This window comes from Tiliqua scincoides, chromosome 3, assembly GCF_035046505.1.
Source record: "Tiliqua scincoides isolate rTilSci1 chromosome 3, rTilSci1.hap2, whole genome shotgun sequence".
In the NCBI taxonomy this organism is placed as follows: domain Eukaryota; kingdom Metazoa; phylum Chordata; class Lepidosauria; order Squamata; family Scincidae; genus Tiliqua; species Tiliqua scincoides.
In genome coordinates, this window is record NC_089823.1 from 128,334,369 (window position 1) to 128,359,014 (window position 24,646).

General features: G+C 40.5%; 1 protein-coding gene across 1 annotated transcript in view; it reads right to left on the reverse strand.

The window, feature by feature from the left end:
* The window catches only part of RNF212 (ring finger protein 212), a 46,416-nt gene that overhangs the window by 4,939 nt on the left and 16,831 nt on the right, over positions 1 to 24,646 (reverse strand). Inside the window, exons 6-9 of the mRNA XM_066621368.1 lie at positions 22,810 to 22,852; positions 21,246 to 21,309; positions 18,790 to 18,862; positions 17,234 to 17,433 (exon numbers count right to left, since the gene is read on the reverse strand). Of these exons, the coding sequence (XP_066477465.1) occupies positions 17,234 to 17,433; positions 18,790 to 18,862; positions 21,246 to 21,309; positions 22,810 to 22,852 (380 nt within the window). The remainder of the gene's footprint in view (positions 1 to 17,233; positions 17,434 to 18,789; positions 18,863 to 21,245; positions 21,310 to 22,809; positions 22,853 to 24,646) is intronic.

Consider the following 24,646-nt stretch of genomic DNA (forward strand, 5'->3'; position numbering starts at 1 on the left):
CAAAAGGGCTCGCAATCTAAAAAGATACAAATGAATACCAGCAGACAGCCACTAGAACAGACAGTGCTGGGGTGAGGTGGGCCAGTTACTCTCCCCCTGCTAAAAAAAGGAGCACCCACTTGAAAACATGAAAGAAACAATTTCAGAAATTGTTCTGCAAAAGAGAGTGAACATATTGGGCTCTCAGCCCTTAAATGTCATATGTTGTCTTCATACAACAACATACCTTCTCTCCTTATTCAGTCACAACTAACCATAAATGCTAATTTTTTTGGGGGGGGGGGGAATCTGACTGGTATTGAGCAAACTTGAGTATTTATGCCCAAGCAAGGGTCACATGCAATGTCTCAGAGGACACAGCCCTGGTCTGGTGGTGGCCTCAGACCCTACCCCTCCCCCGTCATATGGCAGCAGATTGAGCCTGTCATGTCATGTTTCCTCTTTGTGAGTTTCGGGGGTGAGGTACTGTGATGGTAGGAGCAGTAGCCCTCCCCCATTGTCCTAAATGGAAGCCTCTGACAAGAACTATCAGCCTGTCACTAACCACATTTAAAAAATCCCACATATTAGAGGAAATCAGGCTGTTCCATTACAGTTCACCTAAAGGTTCATTCAAGATAACACACACTTCATCAAAACTGTTTCTTTGGGCAGGATGGCCAAATTTTGAAAGTCTAGTTGGGGTGTTGCTCAGCAATGCATCTACTATACCTTGTTCACACAGGTATCCCCTCAGGTGTGAGCACTGGTTCCCTCCCCCAGACCTGTGATGTATCACATGAGCTCCCTGTTCTGTATAGGTCAACTTTCCCTTTGTCCTCCTGATTGAGATCTTTATGCTTGGCCTTGAAGTGTGAGAAGATGCTATCAGGTCAGTACCAGTGGTCAGGAGTAGTGTCAAGGATTCATCAGCCTGGACCCTGATCAAGAGCCCTTGCCTATCAGAGGGCCCACCCAGTTGTGCTAACTCCTGAAGCCTCAGTACTGGTGTCAGAACTAGTGCCCCATGTGGTATCAGAAGATAGGGGTGCCATGGGAATCCAAATGCAGGGCTTATCGCAGGGGCCCCAGCAATCTGAAGATGGCATTACCAGTGACCCCACATCAGATCCATATAAGCATCTTATATGGGCAGGAGGTCTGGTTTAGAGGGTAGAGCCTCTGTTAGCCCAAAGATAACATCTGAAGGTCACCAGTTCGAGGCCACCGGCAGCTCCATGAAAGATCTTGAAGCAGCTGACAAGCTGAGCTAAGTTATTCCACCTGCTCTTTGGTGTGAGTGAAGAAGTGTCTTGGCTGCTCTTCAAGTGAGAGATGAAGGAGCTACTTGTCAGCCAGCGTGGGAGGCAACTGAGGGCCAGAAGTGATACCAGACTGTGAAAGATCCATCTGAAAAGTTGTGCGGTTCTTAAAAGATAGAACCCTTCTGTTATTGTAAAAATTCCCTTGGGGGTTTAGAGATAGCCTGCCTTTGTGAACCGCCTTGAATAAAGTCAGAGGATTAATCCGATGACCAGAAAGGCAGTATATAAATACCAGTATTATCATCATCATCATCATCTTTTGGCTGGGCCAGCCATGGCATGGAGCTCTGAAAGAGTCCTGAGCAGTGTGGCTCTTGGCACAAGCATCTTCAGCTAGCTCTAGAATTTGGTGAGCTTCAGTGTGTTGACACACCATATAAATACTTCCATTATATAGGCAATATATGTGATCAGAACAGAGGAAGTGTGGAAGTGAAGGCTTTAAATGAGATACAGAACATGAGAGGAAATATGAATAAGTTTTGATGCATACAATGGCAAACAACATAGAACTGTGAAATCTGTGTCTGCAACTAGACAAGGAAATAATTGGCTAATACAGTAACAGAACAATGCAGAGAACTTATGATAAAATAAGCAATTATGACCGGGTCAAGTTGGTAAAGGTATTAATCTCAAGCAGACATTTTAAAATATTAGGAAATAGGTCAGGGTTATTTTAATGAATTGACCCAGGGAGTCTTATATAAAAGATTACTCAGTTATATGAGACAATAAAAGTCTTGTAGAAATCTCAAAAATAGAAAGGGTTTGTTTTACTGGCATCTGATTTGAAATGATTATGTGCAATAATTGGCCATCCTTACCATAAATGCCAGATTATGGCTCAAGAAATGCAGTTCTTTAATCTGAGCAGAAATAACTAGCAGTCTCCACTGAAACCCCTGCTACGTGTCCTACAAAATTCCTTCAAAATCTTGCCAAATTAAACAGGACAAAGGGGTTGTTTTGGTGGAAGATCATTATCTATAAAATGCTTATTTCCTTGTTCACCAATTCCCCCTTCTCTCTCCACCACACAATGCTACTGGCCCACGTTTATTAGTTTGGGAAGCTGTCCAGTGTGAGGTCTCATAAGAACGTAAGAAGAGCTCCACTGGATCAGGCCAAAGGCCCATCTAGTCTAGTTTCCTGTATCCCACAGTGGCCCACCAAATGCTTCAGGGAACTCACAAGACAACAGACACAACCTGCGTCTCATTACAACCACACTATCTCATTCTTTCTCTTCTCTCGCAGCTTGGTTTATTCACTTACCAAGTTCAAAATCCTCTTCACAAGGGAAAATGGACGAATGCACCCTCCTGCCCTCTAAATGCAGGGCCTGATCCTGAAGTTGCCGTACCAGCTCACCACCGGCACACACTGTCATAAGTGTTTATTCAAGTTTATTCAAGTGTTTATTCAAGTTTATTCAATAAAGGCAAGTGCCTTTATTCAAGGCACATGCCATAAGACAGTTTTGTGAGCCTTACTGTGGGCTCAGCACCAGAGTTAGCCCAGCTTGAGCCCATGCTGGGCCAGCTCCAACACTGGGCCCACGGTCCACCACCCAGTGCTTGCCTGGACAGCTGGGAGGCAGAGAGGTCAGTGAGGCCATGGTCACATGAATCAGGATCTTTGGCCTAATATGCAGTGGGCAAGTGGTTAGAACAGGGATTTTCAACCTTTTTCATCTCAGGGTACACTGGCAAGACACTAAAATGGTCAAGGCACACCATCAGTTTTTTGACAATTGACAAGGCACACTATGCTGGCAATGGGGGGTTCACATCTCCAATGTCCCTATTAATTAATGATCCTCTCCCAAATTCCTGCAGCACACCTGGAGACCATTCATGGCACACCAGTGTGCCATGGCACAGTGGTTGAAAATGGCTAGGTCAGAAGTATGAGCCAGATTCACACGTGCACATTCATCACTTGATGACAATTTAATCCAGTTCTTTCAATCCCCTCTGTTAACCTTGAGGAGGTCAGAGTCTGAGGCAGGCCCATAGCCAGGATTCTAGAGGTGGGGGGGGCAACCATTTTTTCAGGGGGGGCAGTATAGATGTCAGGTATCTATACTGGTGTGCAAAATGAAGGATAAGTATGGAGAAACATCAAAGACCCATAACTAACCCAAATTTCATTAGGAAGAAATATTTTGGGTTGTTTTTGTGTGTGTGTGTGTGTGTGTTTTTGAAAGATGCATTCATTATCTGTAAAGCAACCTAGTAATGATCTGCATAGAATAAATGCATCTCTGTATGCAATGTAAAATCTATTTGTCTACATAGAAATAACATGCAACTTGTCCTTTCATTTTGGACACCAGTGCAATACACAGACTTGCAACACTGCAAAAGTAAAACATATCACTATGATACAGGTAGTGTTTACTTGTATTGAAAGCCTTCATTTGTTGATGACAAAAGTAAATTTACCTAAAAGCAAGAGGAAAGATATTGAAGTAAAATATAGCAACGCCATGGAACATTAGTTTTTTACATTATTCATTCCTTTTAAAAAGCAAGGTACAGAAGGTTTGAAACTACCTAATACAGCTGAATTCTCCTATCTTTCTGAGAATTGAATCTTCTTAGAACCTTTTCCACACTTAAATTCTTGGTCCTCTTTAGCTCAAAAGCTAGGTGTACTAAATTAGCCATTCTCAAATGAGACATTGATAGTCTTTGAGGTCTGTTAATTCGTGTAAACACTGAGAAGGTCGATTCACAAACTGCTGTGCTACATGCAAAAGTTCTTACTGTAACATACTGTAACAATCTTCAAAGGCACTCCGGTGTTTGTATATTTCACTGAAGAAATTTCACTTTTCAATTTTGTTCTTCTCAAGGAAATGTTTTACTACTTTCATTTCTTCTTTACTTGGAATGGTAATATTGAAATTTTTTAGATAATTAAGCCTTCTTTAAAATTTCTGCTGCAATTATTGCCTGAAGAATCTCTTCATTGTCGTGAAACCTTCTTTTTATTTCAGCTAGCACTACTTCCAGAATTTCAAAAAAGTCAGAAGCATACTTACTGTGGGTGTCACTACATGATGCTCTGTTACCTGTTGTTTCAGACACCACATAATCATCAAGTAAGGAATTAAATTTCCTTTTCCTTGGCATTTTTACTTCTTCCTCTTTAGCCAGTCTTGATGTTTCCTGCAGAATTGATTTCAAAGTCTCACTGTTTCTTAAGTCTTCTAGTGAACTTTCTGTAGCTTGAACTAAGTTATAGGCCTGCTCCAAGGAAATGTCATGACTTTTCCCTTATCTACTGGAGTCCCTTATCTACTGGATAAGTCCCTTATCTACTGGAGAAAGAATTTCCAAAATATTTTTCATTACCACTAGACAAAATCTAAACTCTTGCTTCCGCATTATAAGATGGAGACCAGTGCTAAGAACCACATCTTGCCCAGCAAATCTTTTTCCATTATTTATTGATATTAGTTCAAGAGTTTCTGATATATGTTTGTATTCTTCAAAAATTGTCCTAAACACCTGAAGATGTCCTGACCATCTCTGTTCCAGCAGACGAAAAAGAGCTTTGCCTTCATACTCAGCAGCTACTACCCCATGGGACAAAAAGTTGTATAATTTCACACATTGTCCAAAAAATTACCTCACCATTGGTACAACTTCAGCTGTTTTAACTACAACTAAATGCAGCCGTGGTTAAAACAATGGACGTATGGAATTTCTTTCTTCAGTTTTTTTTTTATTAATGCCTGGACACCACCTTTCTTGTCACTCATAACTGATGCTCCATCGTAACATTGGCTCAACAGATTGTTAGGATTTAAACCATACCTTCGGAACATATCTAAAGTTTTTGTGTAAAAGTCTCAGCATCCAAAGCAGTTGTTGTCTCTATGGATAGCATGGATTCATAAATTTCACTATCTTTAACATACCTAGTAGCAATTGCTATATTTTCTCTTTGATTTTTGTCTTTTGTTCCATCCTCCAAGAGAGAAAAAAATGGCACATCTGCATTCTTTATGTCATTGGAAACTTCCTGCTGAATGAAATCAATCATTATTTTAACTATTTCATTTTGAATTTCTGGGGATTGGTAAGTGGCATTCTTTGGAATAATTTTATAAGATTCAGCTAGTTTTGGGTCCCTTTTGAGGGTATATTTGAAAAGGTTTTTAAATAAACTTTCCTCCACATGTTCTTAATGTTGTATATTCCCCTCATTGGAAGCTCATTAGCTACAAGAAACTGAATGATTTCAGCAATGCTCGAAATGTAATACATATGTTTTTCAAGCACATTGTCATTAATTAGAGTTGAAATAGATGTGTTTGAATCAGTTCTTTGGTTTCTTTCAGACCACATTAACATAGCCTGCACGTGGGTCTCAGATGAAGCATGCTTGAAAAATCCTGATTTAGTTTTATCCAATGCAGCCTTCCAATTGCTAAATCCCTTTTTTATGTAAGCTTGCTCTTTAGTAAATGGAACAAATTGGCGACATGGATAGCAAAATGCAGCATCTAGTTTTGAAGAATATTCCAGCCACTTAAAATGTTGAAACCACTGATCTGAATGATCTGCCATCTTTGTTCTTTGGATATTTACCAAGTTTAATTTGTTTAATAGGCTCTCCTACTCATGCTAAATCATCAGGAGTCTTCTCATTAATTACCTTACTGGTGCTAGCAGAAGCAATGTTATCTCTATCTCCACCTGTTGTTTCCAAAGTTTCTTGATTACATGAGTTTGAAGCTCAGTTTGTTCTGACAACAAAATGGTCCATATTGGAAGATTTCAACACTAATTTTTTTTGCACTCAGGTTCTTCAATGTCCGTTTATTTGGTGGTGTATATATCCAATACCCATGAAAAAAAACCTCTGAGATCTCTAGGAAAGACTCAAAATTTTAGAGGCCAGACCCTTGCTTTCCTCTTCCCCCTCCCAAAGAGAAAGGACCTACCAGACCCAAACAGCAGAAATGGTCCATCCAAAATCTCAGATGCCAGAGCCATGCTTTTCTCTCCCCCCCAAAGAGAAAGGCACTACCAGACCCAAACAGCAGAAATGGTCCATTCAAAATCTCCTGCCTGCTCATCCCCAAATGATGCCAGAGTCACTCAGCAGCAGCCTCCAGGGTCCTGCAAAGTGCCTGTATAGCCACTCAGCTCCCAGGAAGGTGAGACACCTCTCCGGTGTCCTGTGACGATCAGCAGGTCACTATGATTGGCCCCTAAGGTGAGTTACTAAGCATCAGCAGCCTGAGCTGATTGGAGGAGGCTGCCTGCAGGGAGGGGCTGAGCTCTCAAGGAACAGGAGCTAAATTGGAGGACATTGAACCACATTTACATGACAAGTGTGGAAAAAATGCCGGGGGGGGCAAACTGCTGGCTCGGGGGGGGCAAAAAAAACCCTGGTCCCTCCAGCTATGGCCCTGGTTTGAGGTCTGAGGAGTTCATCCATGATGATACACCAAGGAAGAAGTTCTGTGAAGAACCAGAAATGTGCTCAAAACAAGAAAAACCAGGTTTTGACTATTACTGGGCAACTTTATCTAGAGATGTTGAGCAGTACAGTAATGCCCTGGTACCTGTGGGGGATGCATTCACTTGCTACACAAGCCTGCTCCTGACCATTCCTCACCTGCATCCCATAGTGAGAACAAATCATTCCAAGTCAGGACTAACATCTTTAACAGACCCCGAAACTGAGTGGTAGTCAATGAAGATGACCAAGAATGAGTGTAATACAGTCAGACCAATGGGCTTCACAAGATGAAAGGTAGCTTTCAAAAGTGTCTGATTGAAGTCACTGGATTACTGCAGCCAGATTCGCCCATTAGGAAAGGGTACAACTGGCACTCCAGTTGAAGTCAGTAAAACATCTTCTGCTTCACACAGTACTGCTCTTTGTGACATCGACAAGAGGCATTGTGCTTCCTCTTTGTAATGTGATGACTTTTCGCTCACAGAAATACTTTTAAGCAGTTCTGGTGTGGAGCGATGCAAGAAGACGGTTTCAAGGTATAATAGCTGTTTGAAAGCCGAGAATTCACCAAATAATTCCTCACTATGTCAATCTGGCTATTTTATTTGGCTAGAAACCAGTGTTCTTACAACTACAAGAGCTGACATACAAAATGATGAAGTGCCCATTGGGTAAATGAAACAAAATCACCATTCTTGTCTGGAAAATGCAGCTTTACAAGTCTAATGTGAGACTGTATTTGAAGCCAGATATCTTGGAAAGCAATCTAGCTTAGGCATTACGCTGATCCTATTTACCAGTTTGGGCAGGATTTTTGTTTTTAATAGGCTCAAAAACTATAACAAAATCATAATTTTAAACTAATTTTATTCTGCCAATAACTGACAGACTACTTGCTCATGACCTGTTGCATTTCCAGCCTGATCTTTAATATATTAAATGAAGGTGAGAGCACAAACAGATGAGCACACAATAATTTCAGGCCATTGAGGGGTGGACTGAATAGTCACATGCACAAACTACTTCCTTCGTGTACAGAATTATCAGTACAAGGAGAAAATTGTAAGGTTGCTTTTCAGTTTTGCATGCGTATAGGCTCTTTTATGTGGGGAAACATTTACATCTGTATGAAAGGACACAGAATTGTAGTCATTTGCTAACAATATGAGCCAAAGTTTTTTCCAAGTCATTAACACTCATGGTGTCATGACCTCTTGCTAATGACTTCATGTCGTGATTTCATCATAACACGGTTTGTGGCTCTGGATACAGTGGAAACATCAAACTTGATAATGCATGTGTCAAAACCAGGCTGCTATGGTAAAGTCTGAATAGTATTAAGCGTATAATGGTTTATAATCCTATATGTATTATAATGCTACATTAAGCGCCTAGGAAACAACGTTCACACATAACATTAGCAATGTTAATGCTAACATTCATAACGTTTGCAATGACATGTCCCTGGCTGCAAGCTTTCTTCTTAAATAGATAACTATGCAAGGAAAAGAAAGGAGGGGGCAAGACAAGTCTCTTGGGGATCTCCAGGTTCAGAAACAGTTTGTCTCCGAATACCAATTGAAAGGAAGCAACAGTGAGAGAGAAGTATGCCTTCACCTCTTGTTTCTGGGGTTCCTGCACAGCTGTAGGTGTGGGATGGTTTGCTGATGTTCTTGATACTGGAGACATTATTTGACCACCTCTTCTCCATGTGCTATTATTTCCCCATGTCTAGTAAGGCTTTTATTGTTATTCTGCTTTGCACAAAGGAAGACTTGAACCATGTTTGCAAGACAGGGGCAGTTAGGAGAAAGAGGAGTGTTGTAAACACCAGAAGTCAAAAGCTTACCAGTGCAACTAAATTGAATTGTGACCCACACATAGATAGAAATCAAGACCAAACTGTAACATAAAAAAGGACTGAGTTGGAAATCCTCAAATCACCTGCTCAATTACCAATATTCTTTCAGACAGAGAGGGTTTGTCTAGCTAGATTGTGATCAGGGAATTTTGGTTGGTTTGTCTGCTAGGTGACTCCAGCCATTGTGCAAACTCCCCCAGATTTAATGCAGGAATGCATGGGGGTGAGGACAGAAAGTTTGAGTGGCATCCCAGCTCCATCTGCTGGACATTAATGGCTACTGCATCCATTTGGTAAGAACAATTTTCTGCTTTTCTTCCATGCTCAGGCATTTTTCATCAGCCTCAGTGCACTTTTACTACTTCCTTATTTCCCCATATTATTTAATTTTCTTTTTAAAAAGACTTTTAATAAACAAGTTACATTTCAACCTTTGGTCTCTTTGCCCTGCAGACACTGCTATGGGTTTGATTCTTTTTAATAAGAACCCTTGGGGTTCAGTGTTCTCCTGGGAGAGGGGCTTTTCCCAGATGGCCCCCTTCTGCCTGGGATGGGATGGAGGCAGAAGACACAATAGCAACAGAGGAAGGGTGCTTGGATGATGACATTGTGTGAACTTCCATAAAAACTTTGTGAGCAAACAATATGTCTACTGCACTAAATGTCCCATCTGGAAGGAACCTCAATATATACAGATGCAATTACTGCTTTTTTAAAAACTCTGCAGCCCACAGAACTTAAATATCCAAATCTAATTGAAATACAATCTGTTTGGAGAATCTGAAGTCAGATTCCTTTGAAATTATAAACCATACTTTTAAAAACAGTGTAGTACCCTGAAAATTAACTGCAGTTAATTAAATTACACTACAGTGCACAATTCCTTCTCAGAATCTGAAAGTATAAAACACATGTCAGAATTTATAACACAGTGGAGCTTGAGACCTGTTGTCATATTAAGAAAGCATATAGTCAGAACTACCCACATTTATCCAATTTTTTTTCCTCACTAAACGATTCTGTGAAGATGGTTATACTTTTACCCCAGTAATCAGCACCATATTTAAAAAGCACAACTAATACCACCAGGAAGAAAACTCTCAAATGTACTGAAAAGCATTCAGACAAATGCTATTTGCTGCTATATAAAAACTCATTTGTTACCTTTGTTGTTATTTTTTTAAAAAACAGCTGACAGAAGCCTGATTAATTATCACATTATCTGGTACAATCTACTGATATAGTTTATATATCATGTTAGATGCCAAACCCAGGTGTTCATAGATGTAGCCTGTGTTTGCCCAATGGTTCACCAGTAAATGACCTTATAGAAAAAGTGTTACCTCCTTCATCAAAAGTTCCTTTTTTTAGTGCTGCTTCTGCACACAAACTGCTTTCAGCTCAGAGTAATTCACAATGAAAAGTACCCCTTCTTGTGCTGATTACCTCCTTACATCTCTATATATTATCAGACGGTCATATCCTTTTGAAGTCCCTGGCACAACATTGTACTCATGTGGTGCACCAGCTATCCTGTGCATACTTTCAATTTCTCTTCCCACAGTGACATCCCCAAAAGTGGTTTGGAGTGGGGAGATGCTACTAGGAAATCCCCAAACCCAGAGGGGTTTTAAAGACTGTTTTAGGTTTCACTAATGAGACACACAGTACTCATAATAGGCAAATGCTAGACCCAATTCAGAATTGGCTCAATACTTAGGAGGGGTTTTGGTTTGCAATCAGAAGAAAAAAAAACTCAGCTGTCTTCCAAAAGTCTCTGGTTTGGTCCTACATGCATGACTGAAATTGTGGCAAATAAAGATGCCATGACTCCAGGGACTGGACTTCCTCCCAGTTTATTTTTTCATACAACATGATTTTTTTTTTTTTCCTTTGTAAATTATATGCACATTAAAAAAGTTAATATAGTTTCACAGCAATCTGTTAGAGTTTCATTGAGAATAAAGGGTTACTGTAAAAAAAACTTCTCTGTGTGCACCAACAAAGCAGCTGGTTTGGGGCAACTGGTCTGCTAAAAGCTGATCACACGAAGAAAGAGAATCTTGTTTAACATTCAGGCAGCCCAATCGTATTCAGAACTGGGGCAATGGGACAATGCCACATCCAGTGCTGAAACTGGGCAGGCCGAAGTCTCATCAGGATAAGGAAACATTTGGATCCCCAGCCTGCCCAATGGGACTACTCAGATCAGCGGCAGGTAAATTGCTGGCGCAAGCCCAAGTATCCCTGTGCAGGGCTTTCAGGTCAGGGACAGGGGTTAGGATACAGCAAAGGCCTCCTCCCCCATCCCTGCCCCCCTCCCAGGCCTGAACCATCCCCTTCTCACCCTCCCCCTGTCCCAAAACACCACTTCCCCACCTCCATTCCACCCTTCTGCCACTTACCTGCTCAGGCAGCCAATGGGCTAGATTCAGTGCCAGTGGGACAGTGCAGTGCTGGCACACCCTACTCAGAATTCATCACAAATGATGATGGTTGATGGATGATGGTTGCACACCATGGTTGAAAATTGCTGCACTAAGAAAACACACAGTTTGAAATTGTCTCCTCCACCTTCCACCTTTCTTTCCATGTTTGCTGTATCTTTTTAAACTATTAGGTTGCATGGCTGTGGGCAGAATCCTGGCCATCAGCAGTTGTTGTTTTTGAAGATAATAAAGCAACAATAATGATGTGAACTCCCATCTGTTTATGCACACTGGGTTTCACACAGAATACACTGCGACATGCGTAAGACTCCTGATTCTGTGCTGCGTTCTGCCTGGGCTTCCACATTGTTTGTCTGCACTGCATAGGGTAGCAATGGGTGAGCTAGTGCGAGGGCAGGCAGCATGAGGGATGTCAGCTTACCCTTTTGACCTTGAGAGATTTCCCCACTGCAACTACATTGTTCAGAGGAAAGAGTGAAGTTCTTTTAATTGTGAAGATTCCCTGGGGGGTTCAGTTCATTTGTAAGGAGTACTTGAACAGATCCTTCTTTCGAAAACCTGTTAAATAATAATTGACATATCATAGAAAAATACTATTTCCCATTACATTAAAATGTGCTGAAAATATGCTACTGAAGCTTCACTTTTAACGCACAGTTTGAAGTCAATGTTTTAAGAACAGGTTGAATTTCTATATTTGGAAAACTAAATGAAACATAGCAGGGCACTTTAATTTAGTGCCTGCCTAGAACAGTTACTCTTTCAACATTTCTGACATTCACAGCTTGGTCATATAAAAATGCTTTCCTTTCTCCTATTTTTAGTTTTTCTTTTTTCTTCAAATCTAATATTACCAGTTTAATGACGGACTAGAAAGCTTGTAATTACCACCTTTTTTCTGAAGGTTGATTACATGACTGATCTTATTCAACTTTCCATTTAAGAATATATTAACTATACTGGTTACCCTTTCATTGGAATCTAAGTATATATTCTGGGTTGGAATATAAAAGCCCTCTGCAGTTGTGATGTTAGGTTCCTGGCTACAAGAAATGCATAGTGGGGTTCCTGGCTACAAGAAACACATGCTAATCCCGATGACAACATGCTCCCAACAATGTACTTCTGAAATACATCTCTATTTAAGCTCTTAAATGGGCCAGCTCATGCATTCATCAAACACTTGGTCTGAAGCATTTGCCTCCATATGAGACATCCTGACCAACTGTTCAGATGCAACTGTATGAAGTAGGCTTAGCTCAACTGCAGATACAACCTCAGTGCCCTGCCACTGATTTAGTTCAGTGAGATAGCTTGGGGTGGGGGTGGGGGAACAAAACCTATGACCACACATATCGCTACCTCTTCATGGCCTACAGACAATCCCATACTAAAAGTGAGAAACCTGATTGAATGTACAGTTTGTGATAGTCAGCTCTGGAGTCATGCCTGCTAACTGTATGGTTAGGAAAGAGATCAGCACATGGAGGTGATTATCTCATGAGTCACCTTTGCTAGTTGCATCTGTAGAAAGAGATCAGCACATGTAGAGTATTGCTGCATGTGAAGGCCTGACAGAAGGATACTCTCCCCTCTAGATCTTAATCAAAATTGCTTTGGGGACATATTCTGTTAAATACTATTGCCTGCAAGAGGTCTGGAGAGAAGACTTTCTTTTATCACCGTGCCTCTGAGCAGAACCATCGGTACTGACAGCAGTAAAATTTGTTGCATTGGAGAGAGAACTCTGGAAAAAATTTTGCCCCAATACCTTCTTGCACTGTCACCATTATCCAGGAAAACAGGAGCCACGTGATACTATTAGAGCTATCACTGAAACCATAAAATATTCTGGATCTATTATTGCTAAGGCAATTAAGATCCACCTATCAATCTGATGTTGGTATTCTGAATAGCATTGAGAATCCATTATGGTTAAAAAGTGGTACACAAACATTGCAATCAATGAAAAATAAAGAAATAATTGAGCTGGATTTCATAAGGTCAAAGATGAATTAAATGCAATGATGCCAGAGGGAGCAGGGAAGAGCAGGCAGAATGGTATGCCTTTTGGAAGTGCATCCAAGTGTACTCATTTTTTGTCAATCATATGGGTGGAAGCTTCCGATAGCAAGGAGGAACATGAGCATACAGAAATTGGAAACAGCAATTTGGCAGCTCAAACACTTTCACTCTACAGAGTGTGGCCTGGCAAGTGTAAGCTTAACTACTGTGTCTATCAGACTAAACATTTGCCTGTGGCAGAGTTCCCATGTACTATTATCTAATAAATACTGGCTCAGATACCTTATTTGGTATTAGTGTGGCATGGAGAGAAAAACAGGAAAGGGTGATGAGAAAAGTTGACTAGACTTCAGACTGATCCTCCAAACAGAGCTTCAGATACTGAAAAAGTAGTGAAGTTTTGGGCTTCTCTTATTGCATGATACTGGTGGTTCATGATGATGATTCATACCTTTGCATTTTTGTTTCATACATTTATGGGGGGGGACCCCAATTCAAAATTCACTGGTGCATCCACAATCAAACTGGATGTCCTGATGCTTCTGTTTTCAAAGAGATGCAGTATACAATTTTTAAAACTTACGAAATTGTTCTTAAGATTTTTCTTCTCAGTAGTTGAAATTGTATTATACAGTATTATGTATTCATTCCCAGGTGGTATAACTATGCAAACAAGGCCAATGGTTACTGGCATCTGTTCCTGAGGATCTTCTCCAAGCTGCATATAAAGGTAATGGCCAAATGCTGCATTATTTTCATTTATGATTCACCAAGGAAAGATGTAAGCACACTCTCCAAGCGAGAAGGAGCACTGACCATAAGGCTGCAATAGCATATATACACTTACCTGATAGTAAATTCTACTGAACTCATTAGGGCTTACTTTAAAATAGACATACATAGGCTAGTGATGTGAATATCCTAGAAGATTCTAAGAGACCTTTAAGACCTGTAAGAGTCAATGTGGCCAGCAGACTACAGCAGTGGAGCTCAAATTCAGACCCATAGTCTGAATCAAATAAGAGAATCACAAACAATATGAAGCACAAAAAAGTATATGTATGAAAAGGAAACTTGCACAATATAAGTGCCCCATGCCATTCACAAGAGCAGTTAATGCTTATAATGTATGAATCAGCCCTTACTGCTTACACAAACCAGGGTAATGCTGACATGTGAGCTCCTCCAGTATGGCCTCGGGAATTCTGATGTTCCCTACAGGGTGCAGGAAGGAGCCATTTGCACTGATTTGTATGCAAAGTACAGTAATATGCATTAAATGAATATTGTAATTGAAAAGGCAGGGCAAATGACATAGGTCCCCCCAATTGTCATCCCTGTGATAAGGGGGGGGGGGCGGAGAGAGAGACTCACAGTTTTTACTAAGAGGAAATTCCTGTTAAATAATGTGCATGTGCACACATGTGCAAGCAGGCAAACATGCATAGAAAATGAGGGTCTTAGCTATAGCAACAGTGGATCAGTTACAGATGAGCAAAGGGAAACTGGCAGTTCATTACATGCCCTTGCTACAGAAAAGGGGAGGAATGAAATCTCCCTTTTGATTTCTGGGCAGGAGGTCTGGTCTAGAGGGTAGAGCCTCTATTAGCCCGAAGGTAACATCAGAAGTTCGCCAGTTTGAGGACTCCAGCAGCTCCCTGAACGGCTGAGAATGGCAAGACCTTGAAGCAGCTGACAAGCCGAGCTAAGTGATTCCACCTGCTCTTGGTGTGAGCAAGAAGTGTCTTGGCTGCCCTCCATGTGAGAGATGGAGCTGCTTGTCAGCCTGCGTGGGAGAACTGGAGGCCAGAAGTGAGACCAAACCAGGAAGATCCATTCTGAAATGTTGTTGGTTCTTGAAAGAGATAACCTCTATGATTGTAAAATGCCTGCCTATGTAAACCGCCTTGAATAAAGGCGGTATATAAATACCTAGTTATTATTATTATTATTTCCCTCTGTTCAAAGATCCCAAAGGATCACCCCTTACTCCTTCTCCCATTACAACAGTTTGGTGGCTAGTGACACCATCAACTAAGCAAGCAAGAGAGGCAAGGGGCACAATAAGGCAACCTCTGTCATCTACAAGCAGCTACTCCTGGCAGTGTACAATTTCAACTTTGCTATGGTAAAACCTCAGGATAAAATGCCATAGCGCAACTAGGTAACAGAAATTGCTTTGTCCAAAAAATGTAGAAGCACAACTTGTTCATCCCTTCCTTGTAATCTTCAAGATCATATTCATCCTTGCATAATCTGAAACTGACTGATATTTTATCCTTTTTGAAATTGTCAATGAAAAAAGGAGACACATATACACAATTCATTTCCCCATTAAAATAAAAGGGAAACCTTCAACAATGGAGCTCACTTTAAGCATTGAAGTCCCCATGTCTTAAAGAGTTTGCTGATTTGGTTGGCTCTGTTAAAATGTTCCAGGTCCAAAGGCAGATCATATGGTTTCAGTTCATGATTTTTCTAGATTTTAACTGTACAGATTTTCTGTACGACAACAGAACTGGGACCAGAATATTCAAATTTTGCAGTAATTAAATTTAAATTGACTTTTATAAAATCTGTGGAACAATTTATTGTTTTAAAGGTAATGTAGCGCCCTCTGGTGTACCATCTTGAGCTATAAACCTTAATCTAAAACATATAATATCCAACAGGGTTGTGTTCGACACTTTTACCATCTAATACTATTAATGTTTAATCAGAAGTCTCACTGTGTTCAGTGTAAAAAGTGCACAGGACTGAAGCCTTAAAATACTGTCATATTCAGGAGCCAAACATCAGTAATAACAAAAACACATTTATTTAAAAATAGCTTATAATAAGCTAGATAATTCACAGTGGTATACAGTTGGTTATTTTGCTTTTAGCTGAACAGAACCTGCAGGTGTATTTATTTCTGTAATGAATGTCCTACAAAATCAGTAGACCCTATAAAGAGAGAGATTTAAAATGAGAATAAATATCAATATTAAAAGGGACAATTTTAAAACACATGCAATTTTCAAGGTCAATTGTTGAACATATAATTGGTCTAAACTTTGTTTTTTTAGAGTATTTCATCTAATTTTCATATGCATTTATTCTTTTCATAAGCAAAAAATCTACCTGCATTTTTAAAAGTATACTCACAAATGCAACTCTTCACTTCAGGGTCTCATCACTTTCATTTTTTTACTTGAATGCATACAAAAATGGATTCACACGACAAACAAACTTGCAATCCATATATTATACAGGTGCAGAGCAGCAGTCAGACACTATATTTGTCACTGGGTAAGACAGGTGACTATACAGATTTGTGGTGGGTCCAAACCTATGCAGATGCTAGATAGGGTTCTCCATAGGAAAAGCTGAGTAACTAGCATTATTTTCAGCAGGGCACAGTAATTGCATATCAAACTCATAGGGTGTTTTTTTCAATTTTCAGTTTATATCCTATATTTTGCATGCAGGCAACTCAGAACAATTTGAATATATATTAAAACACAATTAATATCCCCATATTTCCCCCCCCCCATCTTTTTCTGTTATGATTTCCCATTGTTTGATTTTATATATGTTGGTCTGGCAACCTTGCTGGCTGAAGGATCAAATGCTTTAAAATTAATAAATCATATTACAACAAAATATAACAAACCAACCTAACAATAATAAACTCTCAGGCTGCTATCCTATACACAGTTTCTTGGGAGTAAGCCCTAGTAAACACTCAGACTTACTTCTGAGTAGACGTGCCTTGGATTGCACTGTAAATCAATTTAAGCATTAACAAATAAGAAAAGACAATCACAAAAGAAAAAAAAGCAGAGAAATAACATATCAATCATATCCCCAAAGTACAGCAAAATAAGTAGATTTTTAAAAGCTGAAAGGAACATGAAGTTCCAAATCTCCCATAGAAGGGACTTCTAAAGCCTGGGAGCAACCATCGAGAAGGCTCTGTCCTGCACAAATGCCAGCTGAACCTCTACTAGAGATGAAGCCTCAAGCATTGTACTGTACTTGTCACAGCCCTGTGACAGTAAGTCCACCTCATTTCACACAACAACCATTTAGTTTTGGATTTATTTGAGTCATTCACTACTTACCTAAATGTTGCCTTTGTAAAAGACTGGCAAGGCTGATGGGCTCTCTTATTGCCGATGAATGTAGATGTTGTGGTGTATATTGAAAATGCTGAGTAGTTCTCAGGCCAGAACTATCTGATAAACAAATACTGCTACTCTGTGACGAACCTAATGGTGACACATATGAAGTCCGAGTATTTGGCATTCTTAATGGTGATGGCCTAATAAGTCAATGAAAAACACTGAGTTGACATAGCATTTTGAGAAAGTTAGATATATAGAATAATCAGAGATTGCAGAATGTACTTTTTCCTTAGTTTTAATTATCAGACATTTCTTCAAACTGAATAATGGAATGAGGCATTTGCTTAGTGGGGAAACTGACAAAACAGAAAAGAGTTAAACATAAAATAGTGGCTTGCAATGCCACTATCATCATCATTAGTGTAAAACAGGGGTCTCTAAACTTTTCAGCCGAAGGGCTGCATTGAATATCTGGCATGTTGTCGAGGGCCGGAAAAAATAATTTAATAAACAATTTAAATAAATACTTTAGAGATGGAACTTAGATGAATGACTGAAATGAATGAATGGGCTCAAATGTCCAGGATTTCTCCAAGCACCAACACAGCCCAAGAAATAAAGCACACACACTTAAATGGACCCCCATTTCCCCACCCCACAAGCACAACTCTGGTTGTGTTTGGTCAACTGGGCCAGAGGCTCCCAGAGGATCAGAGGCTGGCCGCGGGCCAGACAGAGGGGCTCTGCGGGCCGCATCTGGCCCCTGGGCCGGGGTTTGGAGACCCCTGGTGTAAACTGAACCTAGGAGAAGAGTGCCTCTTAAGTTTGGAAGTGAAACAGGGCTACCAAAGCAGTGGTTTCTTTCTACATATTTGGAAGGGGGAATGTGGTTCCCTAGGTTCATTGAAGCATGTAAATTAAATGACATTTTCAACTTCACTGTCAGCAGCCCTGTGAACTCCGAAGTCCATTGATATGTTGAGTGCACAGAAGTAACAAATACTTGTGGTTAGGTGTTCTTTGTTTTTTTTAAAAAGGAAAATGGAGGGAGAGAGGTAAATGGACTTCATGGCCATAAGCAGATAACAGCTTGTAGTACCCTTGAGATGAACATTATGACAAGGGGGATGTTGGCCATGTATTTCAAAAACTCTCCTTTCCATGCTATGCTGCAGTGTTGTACAGTAATAATACAGTCAGGTTCAGGACTGGCACCAAATTTCAATCTTGAGCCTGAGCACAGTGGAAAACTCCCATTTTCTAGAAAACCTCTCCCCACCTAATATATGGCAAATAAAATGCTAAGGTTTGAGGCTGGCAGGCCTGAATGTGAGCCCTTTTGTACTATATTGCTGAATGGACGTGAGGTTTTAGGATGGGACTTTCCACCATCCTAAAACCTTCTCTTATTTGGAACAAGCATTAATCTCTTTTTATACATTAACTTTACTTCATCTTTAGGAAAGCAAGACCCAAAGAAAATGTCCATAACAGATTGAGGTGAGAAGAGATTTCCCTTTCATTTCAACAGTCGCAAAGTTGGTTTCTGTTACCTTACAGACCCTGATGTACTGTTCTGACATGGAGTCATTCCAGACAACTGAGAACTTCTGTGGGATACACTACCTGTGAATAATATATATTAGAATATTAAAGTATATATTGCATATATTATTTTGAGGTCATATTTCCCAAAAGGACATGCATATAACACAGTTCCTTTGAAAAGTGAAATTTTAGTCAAAATGCCCTTTAAACTACAAAAAATCATGAGCTCCTAAGGTAGCAGTTCCCAAAGTCCTACTCGGGGAGGGGGGATGGTAGCATTGCAATCCCCAGGACTGCACTGATGCCGGGGAAAGAAGGGGGGGTCTATACTCACCAAAGTGAGCGCCACCTCCCCGGAGGGGGGGGTTGCAGGGAAACCAGAAGTGGTTTCCAAGCACTGTTTTTAGTTAATTGAAGGCTTGGGGAGAGCCTGTGGAGACTTCTGCTGGTCACCCCACATCCCCTGGAGGCCAGAGCTCACTTTGGTGAGTATAAAAACCCCTTCTTTCCCTGGCAGCTATGCAATCTGGGGGATTGCATCACTGCTATTCCCCTGCCCCACCCCTTAAGGGTCCAGAGCTGAGCACTTCCCTGACTGGTGGGTCATGACCCACCAGTTTGGAAACCAATGTCCTAAGAGATAGGATGTGTAGAAAAAAAGCTGCTCTGATCCCATGGGATACAGCACAGACTGAACATATCAACTTATATGAATGAATTAAAATGATCTATCATTATTTAAAAGATTTATTATTTAAAAGTTTAAACTCAGTATGACTGTTCACTTCAAACCTTTAGCAAATACACAAAAATTATAAATGGGCCATGCTCTGATTACATTTTTCACTTAAATTACATAATTGCAGTCCTATGCACATATACCTGGACCTAACCTCATTCACAACAATATTACTTCTGATTGCAAGACAGAAGTGATGGTCAGGACCTTCCAATATAATATTAACTACAGAAAATATAACCATCCATCAGTTTTTCGGACCTCACTTACACAATGATTGAGATATCAAAACAAAAGTTAGAAACTGAAATTTATTGCAGACATAAACTAAAATTCCATGACTGAAATACAAAGTATGAAAATTGAGACATTTTAATATGTAAAGCTTGAAATGCATGATAATAGCATCAAGCACACAGCAAGTCAAATGACCCCAGCAACAGAATGTTGAGTTGTGAGACATTTCTTCACATATTTGTTCAGTCTTTGGGCCCAATCCTATCCAACTTTCCAGCACCAATGCAGCTCCAAGGTAAGGGAACAAACATTTCTTTATGTTGAGGAGGCCTCTGTGACTGCCACAACACTACAGAATGCAGTGTACATCCCATTGGAACAGCTGCATCAGCGCTGAAAAGTTGCATAGGATTGGGCTCTTTGTTTCTATCAAATACTCCAGTATTTGATACAGTAACGTGCCACTTAACAACAGGGATCAGGACTGCGATCTCTGCCGTCAAGCAGCACTTGACGCAATCCAGTCCCTCTGCAGGGAAGGGGATGCTCTGCTCCCTTTCCCTCCAGAGGGTAGTCTGAGCTTCCCAGAGGCAGCATGCATACACACGTTGCCTCTGTAGAGCTCAGACTGAGGGAAATTGTGTCTTTCATGCAACTTCCGGTTTCATGCAGGAAACAGGAAATTGTGCGGGAGACACGATTTCCCTCAGTCTGAGCCTTGCAGAGGCAGCAGGGGGATGTGCACTGCCTCTGGGAGGCACAGACAACCCTCCAGAGGGGAGGGTAGCAGAGCTCCCCTTGCTTGTGCACCCCCAACAACCACGTGACCACACATGTTCATCGGTTATGCGATCCTGGCATAAATGGTCGTAAAGTGGTACACACCCGTATTTATAATACTGAAAATGAACTGTCTTATGTTTCCCCTTTTAAAATGTTACAACATGGTTATGCCATGCTGATTTCCAACTGTATGACTCTCATTGCTACTAGTGCATATTGCCTGTTGCTTTCCATTTCCTGAATCTGTAGCTATCTCTAGAAATGTATGGACTTAGATCAGTTTCGCACAATGGCCCATTATTTTCCCCCTTACCGCCTTTTAATATCCTCGCCATAACATATGTGTGTGCCACAACTGCATCCTTTCTAAGAAGCATCTTTTGCAATTTCCATGCTATTTCCCATAATGAAGACACTGTAAAACTTCCCAAAGAATAAACAATAAAATGAAAATGAAAACCACAGATCTCATCTTCTAAAGTGAACCAGGAAACAGGGCAAAAGAGGTAAAAGAACATAAGCAGCTGTACCCAAAAGTTAACAGTAGCCTAGGGAGGCTGCAACCATATCTTCTTGATCAATCATGTGCAAATTTGAATAAGTTTTCGTGGTATTCTTTGTAAACTCATTATCAGGATACTAATCCAAAATACATCTATTCGTGTTCAGTTTTTACAAAACAGATTATTAATCTCTTCTCACCCATGTGTCCATTCCGAGGAGGACTTAGCAATGATAACCTTGTTGGTCCAGCCACTGTTTCAGTCTAGGTATATTCAGAGATAGAGATATATTCAGAGATAGAGTAAGTTGCATATGCTATCATTGTTAAAAGCATATACATAGTAGCCTGTTAAAAGTACAGACCTGTAACATTTCTCCTAACATAGTCACGTACCATCAAGTCTAATATATTAAAAATAAAATATTGAAATGAATGGGGACCAACCTGAAATTGGCTCACGACCCACCTAGTGGGTCCCGATCCACAGTTTGAGAACTACTGTTATGAGGAACGCTCAACACTATAAACACTTCTTCTGCCATTGCTCCCCTGAAGCTGGCATTCAGAGACATATTGCATAAAGCCATCATGATTAGTATAGCCACTGACACTATCCTCCATAGTTTTGTTTAGTCCCCTTCTAAAGCCATCTAAGCTAGTGACCACCACCACATCTTCTGATACTGAATTCCAGAGATTTGCAGTCCAATCCTAAGTGGGTCTTCTCAAAAGTAAATCCCATTATGTTCAATGGGGCTTGCTTCCATGAAAGTGTGCATAGGATTGTAGCCGGGCAGCCCAATTGTGAGCTGCCTGGGGTGCCCAGGCTCGGCGGCACCAAGAAGTGCTGCCGCCAGATCCTGCACGCCCTGAGCTACTGCAGGAGGCACCTCGGGAGAAGGGGATGAAAGTCCCCTTCTCCCAGGTAAGGTAAGCAGCCCCGCAATGGGGCTACTCACATTACCATTGGCGGTAAAGTAAAGGTGCTCATGTAGGGTGTGGAGCCCTCCATTAGCGCCTTGGATCCTGTGGAGCAGAGCTCCGCGGACCTGCCTCCCTCCCTCCCCCCAGCATGCCTCCCCAGAAAGCCTCCTCCCCACCCCCGCCCCCAGTTACCGTACTGGCAGGCGCTGGGCTAGCATGGGTGGGAGCCCGGTGGTGAGGTTAGCAAACGTGCCTTACCAATGTTTGTGACAGTGCTTGGCACTGTGTTAGCAAACAAGTGCCTAGAGACCAGTACCTTCTCCCATTATTAAGAACTAAAAAAGGTCTTTCTGAGAATGTTTGCCTACAATTTTTGTTGGCGGGAGATTCTAAAGTCGTGACCCTTCCAGTTGCGAAATTTTTACACCTGAGTAACTTGAAGAGGGCTAATCTGTTGGTCCTAAGCAACCTGGAGTTACCGCACACAAGTAAATTGTTGTGTTTTAACCTTTATCTTTATTCGCTTTTTAACATATATTTATATATTGGATTGTTTAGAGATATTATGTGTTAATTTTTTATGCCTAATAAAGGTTTGATTGATTGATTGATTGACTGACAGTGCTTGGCGGCACGGAGCTGTGCTGCCGAGCACAGGATTGGGCTCTCAGTGTGTGCTTCATGAAGAAGTACTTCACTGCTCACCAGTTTCACTGTATGAGTGTTGTGAGAGAGGGAGAAAAAATCTCTTAGACTTTTCTCACAAGACTAACTGGAATGAAAGTTGAAGGTTTAGAACTACAGCTATATGCATGCAGAAAAGAGAAAACTACTTACTTTCCTCACTGACACACGATCTACTTCCATTGATGGAACCTTACTGCTGTAAATAGGGTTGTATATGCAAATAATAATATATAAGATCTTAAAATAATGTTAAAATACCAGATAATGCTCAATAAAAATAATGCTATTAAAAATTAAAATCACAATTATGTTATTATGTAAACCGCTTTGTGAACTTTTAGTTGAAAAGCGGTATATAAATACTGTTAATAATAATAATAATAATAATAATAATAATAATAATAATAATAATAATAATAATATTTGATTATGGAGATACATATAATAGAATATTGAAGTATATAGCATCTGATCTATATTCCACTGAAGCCTTTTGGAATCAATATGAATCTGTGTAAGGTTTCTCTTTCTCCTTCTTTGCAACAGGCCAGAGGCATGGCTACATTTTTTTCCAAACATCTTTTATAAAGTACTAGATGATTATTACATAGTTCCTTTAGAAAGGTAAAGGTTAGCAATGAATACTGAAAAATTCCACCTGATCAAGCTCATATCACTTCCTTAGATTCAAAGGAAGCAATTTTGCAATTGTAGAAATTGCATAAAATGCATTAAAAATTAAATTCTGATAAGATTCAGGGTTTGAATGTAGCAGCAATTTTATGTCCTTACCATCTAATACTCAGAAATTTATCAGCTGTTAATATAAAAGCACCATTTAGCTGTCATGGCTAACAAGCATTGATAAACATGTTCTCCATGAATTTATCTAATCTTTTTTAAAAGTTATCTTGGCCATCACCAAATACTATGGTGCTGAATTCCATAAATTAACTAACAGACCAAACCCATCAAGCTCTGGCACAGAAGGACCACACGGCCCATGCTGTAGCCAGCATTGGGATTGAGCAGGCTGCTCATTTGTTCCTTTACCCTGTGTCATGCCCCAGCCTATCCAATTGGGTTACTCAGATCTGCACCAGCAAAATAGCTGGTGGAAGTCCAAGAAGTCCCATGCAGGGCTTCCAGGCCCAGGAAGGGGTTGCACTGGTGGCTGTTCATCAGCGTTCAGTGCCAGCAGGATGGTGCTGGCCTTCCCACCAATGTTTCTTACTTACACAGTGCTGCTAACATGCTTTATGACAACTTTGCAACACCCTATGCCAGAATAGCAAGTAGGATTGTGTGAAGGTGTAGCTTCTTTTCTCAAAACCTACAGCAGTGTCAAACAATTTCACAGGCTGACCTCAGTTCTGCGTTCTAGTCAAGTCTAGTGTGGAGATGGAGAAAACATCTGTATCCATCTTTACCACACCACATTTAATTTTATGAAACTTCATCCTGTACTGGTTTACCCCCAAATGCTGGGTTCTGGGTTCACATTCCTTCTGTTTATGTGAGATATTAGGATTTTTTTGGTCCCAGTATGAATCCTTTACATTTACTAAACCTCAACAGTCATTTTATTGTCCATTCACCTGGTCTGGAGACATTCTGGGGATATTCTTTTGGAATCAAGCCATTTGGAATTCATCAACCTGAATAATTTGGTGAAGCTGATCACAGTGCTCACCCAGAGCATTTACAAATGAAGTGCACTGGCCTCAGTACAGATCCTTGGGAAACCTCCATTGCAAGAAGCATTTACTCCTACCTGCAGCTTCATATATCTTAATTCGTTTTACTTATTTGCAAGATGAATTCATCCAATGACTGCTAAGTTTATTTAGGAGCCTCTGGTAAGGGACTATGTGACGAATGTCCTGGTTTTTTTATTGTTTCCATGGATACTTCTAACCCATCAGGGTACTTTGGGAAGATGTGGATCTCCCAAAGAGACTGTCTAGCATCTTAAATGCACGAGGCA